This window comes from Athene noctua, chromosome Z (assembly GCF_965140245.1).
Source record: "Athene noctua chromosome Z, bAthNoc1.hap1.1, whole genome shotgun sequence".
Classification (NCBI taxonomy): Eukaryota; Metazoa; Chordata; class Aves; order Strigiformes; family Strigidae; genus Athene; species Athene noctua.
The window spans coordinates 1590829-1604013 of NC_134077.1; the positions used below are offsets into that span (position 1 = coordinate 1590829).

Here is a 13185-nt window from a genome sequence, read left to right on the forward strand (position 1 = left end):
GAGGTCTTCTAAGGGAGCAAGGGGATGCTTTACTGCATCCCTACAAGCAGGCTACAACGAGTGTGTAAAACCTCTAAGCACTCTCAGGGCATCAAGTCTTGCTTTGAGTCCACCTTGCTTGTGTTACCAAGGAGTACCTGTACTCAAACAATACAGCATACACACACTACACGTAACTACTGACGCACAGCAGCCGGAGTAGTGTGAAAGTAGAGCAAATTCATCGTGATCCACGCTCACACACGTGTGATGCCAGGGAAAAAAAAACACCTTTTCCCTTGCACATCTGAATTCCTTTGATAAAATGACCCCTGGCAGATACTCTCTTAGTACAGCAAGTTACACCCAGAGTATCAGTTGGTTTGTGCATTCATGTCTCAGCAATGCAAAACTTTACAAAAGCTTCTAAAAACATTTTCCTCTTCTCTACTCTGATTTCAGATTTAGCTCTCAGCATGAGAAAGACCAATAAAATCTGTCTGAAATAGGTTATTACGTATTACTTACGATCTATCTCTGTTCTCCTGCCACAACATTCATAAAATGAACTCATTTATTACCTCTCTGCTTACTAATTCTTAACAGGAAGATGGGAGAAATATGTAGCTAATCTTTCCCTCTACTTTTTCCTCTGGTTTCTATTTCATTTCTCAGAATCAGTACATGCTCAGCTACCTGCTTTCTCATGTGTACCTAGAAATATCCAGATTAAAAGCAAACAGCTCACTAGAAAGGCATGAGCCATACATATTTTATTTACTGACAGCATAAAACGCTGTTACGTTATATAAGCCTCTGAAGAGGTACAAAAGGCTTCTTTCAAAATGTTCTGTCAATATATTTCAACTCGAATTACTACTTACAGCTTTTCCCTTTGTCTCTCAATTTGCTGTTGCCAAATAGGATCAGTCCTACTCCTCTCTGCCCTGCACAAGTTCTGGTGCTTATCAGTGGCTTTCACAAGCTAATTCTATTCAATTGTGCTGAAAAAAAAAAGAAAAAAAAAATATATTCTATTACTTCTCTGCCTGTTTAGGCCCACTGAAGGATTTTATATGCTCTAAAGCTAAGAACAAAGCCAAGGAAAATGGAAGGGGGATTAGGACTTCCCAGGAAGAGTGACAACCAGCTGCTGGCTCAGTTGAGCTGAGACACTCTGAACCAGGATTCTCCAAACAAGCACCTTCTCTCCCCAAAAGGCCAAGTTTCCCCAAGATGTGAGAGGGGGACAACTCAAAAAACCACTTTTTTAATACAATATATTTGGTAAGTTTGCGGTCAGGGAACAAGGAGCCGTTACATCAACTCAAGTCTTGTTAGAAAGAAGAGCACTGGAAGTATTATGTAATTATATTCTTGTTAAACTCTACTGATTAACTTCACACGCAATATCGAGCTCCCCGTTTCTAACGGGCTGTGGAACAAAGCGATGACTAGAATTGGGTAAATAGTCCAGGTTTTTTGTAAATTTTTTTTTATGAACAGAGATTCTTCCATGAAAATGTTCACGTTGTTTTAATGAAATGTTCTTTAAAAAGTGGTATCTCTTGTCACATATTGTTAGATCCTACCCGAAGCACTAATACTCAAGTTAAGTTTTGAAGTAATTAATGAAAAGAATGACGATGTACAGAAATACAGAATACAACATTTTTGAGAACGTGAACTAGTTCAGCTTTCAAAGAAATTTTGAACCAGTGGTCAGGTTGACAAATTAAGTGACACAATATTAAAATATTTTTAGCGATCAGTTTCACAGATTATTCTTCTTCTTTCTTTTCCTGATGATCATCGTTCTGCTCTTGTTGGTTATCTTCAACGAGACTTTTTAGATGTGACAAATGGTGTAAAGCCCTAGATTAGGAAAAATTAAGACTTAAACAATAATATATACGCTGTTATTAAAAACAAAATGTTGATTTTCCACAAACAATTTAACAGTTTGAATGGTATTATGTATGGCTGACATCTCTACGCCTAACTGTTCCATTTTGCTTTAGAGATTATAAAAATACATTGAGTTTTTTTGTAAAAAGATAAAATACTTATTGGAACTGAAATTTTAAATACATCTTCTCAAATACAGGTGCTCACAAACCCCGTTTCTATTAAATTATTACAGAATAGGTATTTAACACAGGGTGTTAAACGCTGCAAAACATTAGGTCATAAAATAACACATCGATACTGAAAATTACAGTGGTTTTTTAAATTAAATAAAAATCTTAATTTTACATTACAGTTTAAAACCGTACTGCAACACTGAGTTGTTGAAATGAATGGTCTACATAATAAAACTTTGTTTTCCATTCTGCCTTTTCTCAAATTTATTATTTCTTTAGTCACTTAACTGTTCAGTAGGATTCTACTTATTTCATTAACGCAATACGTTTTCTAGCAATTATTTTTACCACTGTAGTGAAAAAAAAGGAAGAAAATATTTTGTCCCATGTTACAAACTTCTCTGAGCCTGATTGTCACAGAGTCATCTAGGTTGGAAAAGACCTTGAAGATCATCTACTCTCTTAAATTCCATTTATGTGTAGCGATAATTAATCTATTGATACAGATGAAACACAAATGTTTATTTACAGAGGACATCTCTGCAGTCATTCACTAGCTGACTCTGCTCTGTGAACTGCCATGTTTTTAGTTATTCGCTGCTGGCTTATTTTCAAAGTTTTCAATCACATGACAACGCTCTTAGCTAATTTATTATTCCTTTTCTGCACTTCCTGAAAACTGTGAAGAGTCAGGGAAAAAAAAAAATAAAAAAAAAATCACTTACTTCCTAATAGAATTAGTAAGAGGGATTCTCTCACTGTCACACAATTTTAACTCAGCCTCTGCTTTCTCAGAAAGCTGAAAATGAAACAAACAAATTTAACGGAAAGAAGCAAAAGTAGCCGAATATTACAGAAAACATGCAATTTTTATAGCACATTGCATTGGAAAGTATTGCCAACAGCTTTATAGCATCATAAAGTAATTGAAGTTGGGAGGGACCTCAGGAAGCGGGCTCCTGCTCAAAGCAGGGGCAAGTTATGAGGTTACAGCAGGTTGCTCAGGGCTTTATCCAGTCAAATCTTGAAAACCTCCAAGGACAGAGGCTACACAACCTCTCCTGGATGACTTGTCCCAGTGCTTGGCTTGTCTTCAGGGTTAGAGAGTTTCTCCCAGTGGGAACTTCCCGTTTCAATTTACGCCTCTTCCTCATCCTTCCAGCACGCAACCAAGCAAAGATCCTGGCTCCATCCTCCTGATACCCTCTCACAGGTGCAGGATGTCTAATAAATCCCCCCAAACTTCCTCCTCTAGAGCTTGAACAAGCCCAGTTCTCTCAGCTCCACCCTGTAAACAAGTGCTGCAGCCCCCTCAGGGTCTAAACCTGGATGTAATATCATTATACAATTGCAGAATCACAGACTGGTTTGGGTTGGCAGGGACCTCAAAGCCCCTCCCAGTGCCACCCCCTGCCCTGGGCAGGGCCACCTTCCACCAGCCCAGGTTGCCCAAAGCCCCGTCCAACCTGGCCTTGAACCCTGCCAGGGAGGGGGCAGCCACAGCTTCTCTGGGCAGCCTGTGCCAGGGCCTCACCCCCCTCACAGGGAACAATTTCTGCCTTAGGTCTCATCTAAATCTCCCCTCTGCCAGTTTAAAGCCGTTCCCCCTTGTCCTATCCCCCCCCTTTCCCGCAGCCCCTTTCAGCCCTGGGGGGCCGCTCTAAGGTCTCCCCGGAGCCTTCTCTCCTCCAGCTGAACCCCCCAACTCTCCCAGCCTGTCCTCACAGGGGGGCTCCAGCCCCCCCAGCATCTCCGTGGCCTCCTCTGGCCCCGCTCCAGCAGGTCCGTGTCCTTCTGCTGTTGGTGCCCCAGAGCTGGACCCAGCCCTGCAGGGGGGTCTCCCAGAGCGGAGCAGAGGGGAGAATCCCCCCCTGGCCCTGCTGCCCCCCCTGCTCTGGGTGCAGCCCAGCACACAGGGCTTTCTGGGCTGTGAGCCCACATTGTGGCTCACAGTTTTCCATCCACTAACACCCCCAAGTCCTTCTCCTGGGGGCTGCTCTCCATCCCCTCCTCGCCCAGCCTGGATCTGTGCTGGGCATCGCCCCGACCCACGGGCAGGACCTTGCCCTTGGCCTTGTTGCACTCCAGGAGGTTTGCCCGTCCCCCCTCTCCAGCCTGTCCATGTCCCTCGGGATGGATCCTTCCCTCAGCGTGTCACCGCCCCACACAGCTCGGGGTCGGCGGGAACTTGCTGAGGTGCCTCGATCCCACTGCCCACGGCCCCAACAAAGACGTGGTCTAAAAGCTGAGGGGTACAGAGGGACTATTTTTTCTTTTGATCCATGTGTTTATACAGCCCAGGCCCTGCTGTTCCTCCTTTGCTTCCAGGGCACACAGGTGGCCCATGTTCAGCTCGTACCTACTGAGACCTCTGAGGCATCTTTAACAGAGCAGCTCCATAGCAGGCAGCCCCAGCCTGCTTTGCTGTGAGTGTTTCTTCCTGCCCAAGTGTCAGGACTTGTATCTGTCCCTGTCGGCCTTCACGGGGCTCCCACCAGCCCATTCCCTTTCCCACATGGAAAATTTCATCTACGACCAAGTAGAGGACAGAGGGTTTAAGAACTGGATGCAAGCAACATTATGAAAAAGATAAAAGGAGATAATAAAAGTCTGTGAAATCACTTGGAAACAAAAGTGCCGCAAAATACCAACCCGCTGATGCCAAAGGAGGCAAGGATAGAGCACTGGAGAAGGTCTGGCTTTTTAAAAGTTTGGTACGTGCCCCTGAAAGCCTAGAATTAACAGGGTTATTCTCAGAAGGCAATTTTTTTGCAGGACACAGCTATGGCTAGAGCAGCAGAGAGCACAGCCTGCTCTCTTCGGGCAGGATTGCCTCAAATGTCGCCATCTCCTGGCGACTGTGAAGCGACGGGCCTGTGGCAGCGTCAAGGCAGCAAGAGGAGGAGGATTCAGGGTGCAGGAGGCTCGAGCATGTGCTCCTGGTACAAACTGGATTAAATCTCCTGCAGTGCTCGCTCTAAAATGCTTGGAAACCAAGTCTAGAAAATGCCCAATATTTGTTCTCAGAAACATAAACAGCACATGGATTTTGACAAGACTGACTACTCACTTTTTCAAACTCTTCTTTCTGCTCAGCAGTCTCGTTCTGGCTTAAACTTCCCTGAATTGCTTGAAGTTTAAACAACATTCTCTTCAAAGCTTCGAGGGGTCTGTCATGATGATGTCCAGAAAAAGCAACGTCCTAAAGCAAAACCCAAAGAATTGGTTCATACCACAGCACACATAAAACAACTTTGGAAGTTTCCCTGAAACAATTTAAAGGCTAATTTCCTGGAGTATCTCCCTCTCCCTGTTTTTTAGGGATCTATTTGTAAATTGTATGTGTTCTGGTTCATCTTAATGTATGGTCAGTGAAATCACTGGAGATATATTGTTAGGAAGATGTGAAGCAACACAGGAAGGCCTCAGCCCTGGTTTGTGTAAAATAATTCAAGAATATGAAGACTGTCAGTCTGTGTAATGCTATGACAGCAGTGCTGGGACAGGTTTCAATATTCTGTAGCTGACAGAACAAGTAAGCTTCCTTAATGATAAACACAGATTTATTCAGATAATTAGCACCTATGTATCGGCTCATTGTATAATAAAAAAAGCAAACTCACTCGCAGTGACAAAAAATCGTGGATGATTTAGAAATACTTATGTCTAGAAAGGTGTGATGATCTAGCAGAACCAAGAGAACAGGAAACATGAAGGGTGAAATACAGCGAAGCAGCGTTCATCAGATGGGATGATTTGAGTTACTTGTGGAAGTGCTGTGGTGGAAAAACTTAGAGGGCAACGCTCTGTTTACTACAGGATGGGAAAAAGAGAATCTTAGAGCAGTTAAGATTCAAGGAGAACAGGGCAGAAGGTAAAGGAGCATCCCAGTACATAAATCAACAGTAAGTCTTTTGTCTGCAATACCAGGCTCAGTGCTCATCTCCCCAGCTGAGAAAAGGATAAAGGGTTCATATAATTAAAATGAAAGACTGAACAATATTAAGACTGCCAAGAAGGTGATTAATATGTAGGACTGGGAATACAATAATGAATAATCAAAAGAGTAAATTCAATCCACGATCCAATTCCAGTGCAACAGCATTAATAATAAGAAATATATTACTTAACTCTTGAACTTGCCTCGTACCCAACAGTAAACCAGCCAGGCTAGGAAATTCGTGATATTTAATACATCAATAACAAAGAAATTTCTTCCTTTACTCGAGCCAGGAAAATTATTATTTCAACAAAATATGGAGTGTAAAAGTCAAACTATTACTAAACAAAGCATTTCATAGTTAGATGCTTTCTTAATCATAATTGTGACCAAGGGTAAGATTATAGGATTTAAGAACTGTACAAATTCATCATGCTCAAATATGGTTAACCTACTGCAGACTTTCCACTTTATATATTATAAAATGAAGAAAAAACAAATTTATAGGTATTCCCCTCCTTATATTTACCAGTTATATAAATTTGGGCCCTCTCAGAAATAAATACTCAATTTTACTGACCTTATTTTTGTCATTTAAACAGTCTTCCAAGAACTTCTGTATGATATCTGCCCTGGGGAGTGGTGGAGCATTCTCCATATCCTCACAGCACACAGGCCCTGGGGGTTTGCTAAACCAACATTAAACATGCAACGGAGAGTAAGAACAGGTTTATAAACCAAAAGGATTGGTTTGGGATATAGTTATTACGATGAAACTAGCTGTATTGCATCGATGCAACACCAAGGGGGCACTGAGTAGTCCTGTCAGCACTAGAGAGAAACACACAAGTATTTTTTCCAGTTTTGCCAGGATAATTAACACCTGGGTAGCTGTAAAAATCAACTGAACAAAAAAGGGAAGGTAAGGACTTCTTAACTATAATGTATTACCTGGTATTCCTCCATTAATACTCAACTTCTACAGGAAAATAGTTACCTTCTGCTTGTCGACCTCTAATTCTTCTACAGCCTCTAAGGTATTTTAATTCAAAACTCTTAGTCTCAGAATCATTAATGGAGCCTGATTTCCAGGGCTGGTCTCTTGTGTGGGTATTCTGGTGGCTAGCAGGAGGTTAGCCCATTAGCCTCTCTCCCAACAGGACCACAAATAGTACTGCTTCTAATTTGAGACTTTTACTCACCTGTTAAATATTGCTAAAATGAACCAAAAGTTCAAACGTCTTCTGGGGTAAACTGACAAACACCCAGAACCACACACACACGAGAATTTCCTATAGTTTTTCAGCAGCACTGATTTTTTAGCATTCTTTGATCCTATGAAATAACCTTTCAGTTCTTCCACAACTGAAATTTCACTCCTAAGACTGCTCCAAAACTTCTCAAAGCCACACTGCTTTTTGTAAAAAAAAAACCCCACAACACAAATCAACCCAACTTTCCACTATTAACTTGGTTTTCATAAGCTATTAATCATAAACTAGTAAAGCTGTCAGTTTAAGTTCCATTAAGTAATTTTTGTCTTGAAATAAATATTTTTTATAGATCACTGATATATAAAGATATTAAAGGGAAGCAATAATATTGAGAACACTCTTTGCAAGTCAGTGAAAAAGGGACCAGTATCCTGACCTTGAAATATCAAATATTTAGCAGTAGCAAGAAATTTAATACTAAATCCTTTCTTCATGTACAAGTCACAGCACCACTACTGATAATCTATATAGAAAAGCAATTAAATACATGACACGTTAGCCCCAAATATATGTTTACTTACAAAACACCTGGAGAGTTTTCCCATGATCTTTCTGCTCCTAGTATATCTGTTGTAGAAGGACTGCCATCATTTTCCAGATGATTGGAAAAATCTTTGGTTGAGCTCTCCAGACCTCTGTCAGCCTTCGAGATAAGCAGCTCAAGCTGGTCTTCTAAAAAACAAAAAACCAGGACACAATGCGTCCAACTCTCTTGAAAGGCATTATTTCCACATTACTTTGAATTGTGGGCAATCCTCAGAGAAAATTACTCCGGATGAATTAGCATTGGAAATATTTTACAGAGAGTATAGCTCCAATACAACTCCTCTGGTTGCCGTGGTATGGCAGTAGGGCATTAATTCATCAGTATCAAATGGGATCTGCAACGTTCTAGCCAGGAAAGTATTTGAAGTAGTCAAGAGTTTCTTACATAAAACAACTACAGTATGCAGCATTCAAGATTATTTAATGCTTTTAAGGTACTTCCATGCTCTAGAAAGTGTAACTAATAATAATTCACAATACAATGTTAAATATTACTTATTAATATTCTAAGTTCTTAGGTTAGTTTTCTTATTTCATACGGATTTTTCTAATAGCTGCTTTTACAGACACCTGGGAGAGAAACCACACAACCTATAGATGCAAATCACATATATAATCACATCCAGAACCCGTATTTAAAACCAGGTTGAGACAAGCACTCAAAATGACAGACACATTCTCACATATTTCTTTATACCTAGCCTGTTCCCGATTGGTAAAAAGTTCTGTGTGAAAAGAAAGATGTAAGCCTGCACACGCATTAGAAAGGTATTTGCAGACATTTTTATATCCGATGTTTTTATCTTGCTGGTATTTCACAATACCAAGCTCACCACAGCAGGACCTCCTGCTTCTGAGGAGCAAAAGTAGCACCATAGGCCATTCCCAAGGGAAGTTTTTCCATCAACTGAAGGCCCTGGATAACCTAAATATACGGGTTACAAATATCTCCTGCTGACTGCGTAGAGAAAAAAGCCTGCACAATAAATGGTATTTTTTACCAGTTTGACAGGTTCGTTTACACAATGTTTAGCAGTCTCTCTCCCTCAAGGTTACACTTCATGTAATTTAATTTAATGCTTGAAATTCTATTAAAATATTTGTGGAATTACTGTCATTATCTTGCAGTCAGGTACTAAATATGCCACTGTAATAAATACTTTGCTGTAAAAGGAATGCTTAAATATTGATTTATATATGAAAACTTACAGTATAAAAGCTGTTTAACTTCATCAACTACTAGTAAGTGCTTTGAGTCATTTGTCAAAGATGGAAGTGAATAAATACTGCACAGTGCGGTCAGACTAACATAGCTAGAGAGCGTTGGCTTAAAAAATGTAAATGTCTATACGCACACACACCTTCAAAATTAAAAAAAACAATTGTATCAATTATCCTTACCTCTGGACAGCTTTTGAGTGTGCTTGGAAATTGAGTTTTCACATGGGGACCATGCATCTGGACTGTTACAGCTGCAACTTTCTTCTGCTTTTTCACAACCTCTCGCATCCAGGCAAGTATTTTGCTCAAAAAAATCAGAATTGTCTTTATCTACAGAGTGTCGTTTTTTCAGGATCTCTAAAGTTTGTGAAGAGGAAGCTTTGCCTTGTATATGAAAATTTTGACCACTGGTTGCTTTAGTTGAATCAGAAAAAAGGTTGTAACTCTTAAGCCAGACTGGGTAGTGAAAATTGGGAATACTACTTATCCCTGATACACTTAAGTCGGATTTCTGACAAGTAAGCCATCTTGGATAATTTTTAAAAGTGTTAGAGTTCTCTTCAAAAGATAAGGGCTTTGAACTTCCTTCAGAGGAGGCAGAATTGCACCTATCAGGTGTATAGACATGACGTTTCTTTTTGCTGAAGTCTTTGCGTGGATTCTGGGCAGCAACACCTTTCCCATTCTCCAGGAGACTGAAACCACTTTCAGTCTCGAGTGATGAGGTTTGGTAAGGGCAGGAAGATGCTTTCAGGGACCGTCTGTTCCACTCACTACTTGGATGCCTCGATTTAGAAGGACTAGGTTGGCCAAAGGGCAGTGATCCATCTGCTGGGAATGCTAACAGATCGTCTGTCGCCAGGCTAATCAAGTCTGGGTCACACTCAATCTGCCTTCCAGAGGGTGAAACGAGAGAACCCAATCCTACGGGCCGATTAAAATCCTCTGGTGCTGAAAAACAAAAATATTTTACATGAATTGCTAAACCTTAAGCACACCAAAAGGATACATTTGTAAGATTTAACATGAAGTAATAGTTTGAAGCTGAAATATATTCTTTACCCAGGGGGGTATGGAATCATCGTTCTTGCAGGAGTGGTTCTGTTTCTAATCAGAATCTCGATAAAAAGTCAAAAGCTCCCCCTCCTTTCGTTGTACACAATAATTAAAGAAAATACTCAAAGCTGTAAATATTTAAAGAGAAACGAGAAATCAACATTCTACAGCCCATTTTTAGTTTCACATTCAGAACTGTATTTTGCAGACGTGTCCTTAGTACTGCAGTCCTAGTAGTGACACTTCCTCCACACCCCAGGGTTAGACGTGACTTTCCCCATATTCAAACCAGGCACATTTACTAGAAAAAGAAAAAAAAAAAAAAAGCTAAAACCAAGAGCTTGCAAGGCAAGTAGCCAGATAATGGGCTTATAGACCCATTTTGTGATTCTACACAAACTTACATACTGCATAAGATCTGACTTGAGAGTTTTTCAGGGAAGAATTATAGCATTAAATTATTTTTTTAACTGAAACTATGAAGCACTTCGATTTATGAAAAACAGGTTTTCCTCAGCTAATACCTGGAAGTTATTTTTTCTCACTTGCACTGTAATACCAGTAGGAAAAATCTGTACATTGTAACATACAAAACTTACCTGTGGACAAGCTAAAGTCTGAACAGAGCTAAAGAGACTTCTGCAAAAAAACTACAACGGAGAAATTTCAGAGTAAAGCATGAGGAGATGACATCCTTCATAGAACAGTTTCTCATTTTTAGTGATTATCAGAATGTTTCTTTTTTGTTTGGGAAATCAGTTAAACATAAGTAGAATGCGGTTTATATTAGAAAAATATAAACCAGAAGCTAAACACAGCTAAAAACCAGCTATCCTGGTAAGAGAAAGAAAGGTGTGAAGCTAGAGGAAGGTTATAGGTTGAAGAAAATGCTGGTTATATGGTGAAAAAAAAAAAAAAAAAAGCCCTGAATAATACAATATACTACCATAACTGTCTATGCCAAAGCAACTCAGGCAAGCATCCTTTTTCAGGTACAAAGTTTGCCTGTACTGAGGACTTTGTTATTTTAGATGTCACGGACAAAGCATTTGCAATATAAATTAGCTCAAGCACAGTTATCTACTCTAGACTTTCTCATAAACTGATTATATGAACTTTTATTTGGTCAAGCTAACTAATAATTACAGAAGCCAGATCAAACCCACATGTTGGGTTAGACTTCAGGCCCAAATGTACATTCCATAAAAATCAAGGGATAAGAGGCAAATTTTGTTTTAAGACAAAGCAGTGTTTAAGGGAACTCTGTCAATTAATTAGATTCTGACTTGACTTACTCTGGAAAGGAAACTGAGGGTTTTTTTTTTTTTTTCCCAAGACTCAAGTTGAAGCAGTGATTTGCTTCACATATAGAAAACACAATTTCTATTCCATACTCTTGAATTTATTATTGCCTCTGTGAGTTTGGTCACGAAATCTCATCAATCCACCAAGTATTTATGAAAAAGCACTACAGAGAATGACAAATATTGCTAGCCAGGACCAAGCATCATTTACTATACCATAAAGACTTGCAAGCAGTTGTATGGGGAATATTCCTTCAACAAAACACACCTGGTGCGAGACAAGGAGTTGCATCACCGTCGGCAATGACAGGAAAAGAACAAAAAAGACCAAAACTTATTAAACAACATATTTACAGAGACATACCGTGTTTTTCCTTGGCACGATGCTTTGGAAACTTAACTTGTTTGGGAGTGCTTTGATATATGCAGATTTTTCCGGTGCTTATTTCTGAAGAGGTGAGGCTTAAATCAAAATCTTCAATATAAGCTTCCAAAGCCTCAGACGCAGAGCTGTAAAGCTTGTCCTTGTACTGAATCCAGCTGTTGGAGTATGGATTGTTGCTGTCGATACTACAGCTTGTTAAAAGAGAAGATACTGTCGAATCAGGAGAGCAGACACCGCTTTCTTTTATTGAGCTTGTCATGGTTTTTAGTCAAGTTTCTGTGGGAATCTTCACTCATCTTTTTAATCAATCTAAATGGAAAAAGAAACAAACATGCAAGTGATCATCTCCACTGAAATGTTTTCCCATAAACTGCAACGTATCTAGGATTTTTTAACTTTTGTTTTGTAATTACTATTTTCCTAAAAATTACTATTTAGCTATTCAACTTGCTGCGTTCCAAATAAGTTTGTCTACACACGTGCCACCCCTAGAAAGCTCAAAGGCAGAAAATAAAGGCTCCGAGAAAAAAAAAAAAAAAAAGAGATAACTGGGGAAACTGCCTGTATATTGAAACTTTAGTATAACGAGAACAAAAAAGTCCAGCTCCTCGCTAGTTCTAGAGGAATCTCAGCACCCTGCTTTTGCAAGAACAGGATTTCATGTAAGAACTGCTGACATCTGTTGTCAAACATACAATTTGAAGACAGGCAGAAGTATCATAACTTTTAATTTCAGAGCCAGAACAAAAGAGTAACATTCATGGACAAAACCAGAAGTAGCTTAATACAAAAAATTAACCAACTCAGTGTAATGAGAATAGGAAACCATTACCCTTGCAGATATTTTTATACAACCAGAATGGGTACACGCAGCGACAGAATTTTACAAGCCACATGGGAGCACTTAAAATCATCCTATCTACGCAATTTAATCAACCTAATCCAAGCTGCTTTTGTAGCTCTACAAATTAAATTGAAGAGTTGGAAGCGCAGGCCTGTTCCAAACGCTGTCAAGGTCACAGGATGGTCGAGGTCATAGAAAGGAACTTAACAGCTCCTTTTATTGCTGTAGGTAAACGATAATTTGAAAAATCTGTTACAAGCGCGGTAAGAAGGAACGAAAATTAGTAATTTTGTTACCGTAGAATGGTTTGGGTTGGAAGGCACCTTGAGGATCATCTCGTTCCACACCCACCCCCCGCCGTGTTTAATCCAATATTTTATGCACACAAGGATCATCACGCAGCTGCAGCGTAAGGATTTACGTCAGAAAGGCACAGTGGGGGGTCAGCTTTTCCAAAGCCGAAGGAGTTTTCCGCAGGAAGCCGAGGAGCCGGGCTAAAAGCACCGACTTGAGGGCTTCGGGGCCCGCACCCTCACACCCCACCCTCGGGGT

The 13185-nt window shown here is 40.0% G+C and overlaps 1 protein-coding gene across 1 annotated transcript; it reads right to left on the minus strand.

The window, feature by feature from the left end:
- Positions 1–1299: 1299 nt before the first annotated feature.
- On the minus strand, positions 1300–12963 carry CZH18orf54 (chromosome Z C18orf54 homolog). The gene is made up of 8 exons (XM_074932426.1): positions 12930–12963; positions 11769–12098; positions 9225–9995; positions 7799–7949; positions 6584–6692; positions 5134–5265; positions 2789–2862; positions 1300–1854 (listed from the first exon to the last, which is right to left on the minus strand). Exons 2-8 carry the CDS (start codon positions 12046–12048, stop codon positions 1761–1763), a joined length of 1611 nt encoding a protein of 536 aa, XP_074788527.1. The 5' UTR covers positions 12049–12098; positions 12930–12963; the 3' UTR covers positions 1300–1760.
- Positions 12964–13185: the final 222 nt, after the last annotated feature.

Bases quoted from the DNA above. Each gene is read 5' to 3' on its own strand.
- CZH18orf54 (XM_074932426.1), bottom strand. From the start codon at position 12,048: ATGACAAGCTCAATAAAAGAAAGCGGTGTCTGCTCTCCTGATTCGACA. The intron at 5,266-6,583 runs GTCAGTAAAATT...GTTTTGCTTTAG, and splicing joins GTTTAAATGACAAAAATAAG to GACGTTGCTTTTTCTGGACA. The intron at 1,855-2,788 runs GTAAGTGATTTT...TTCCTAATCTAG, and splicing joins CTTACTAATTCTATTAGGAA to GGCTTTACACCATTTGTCAC.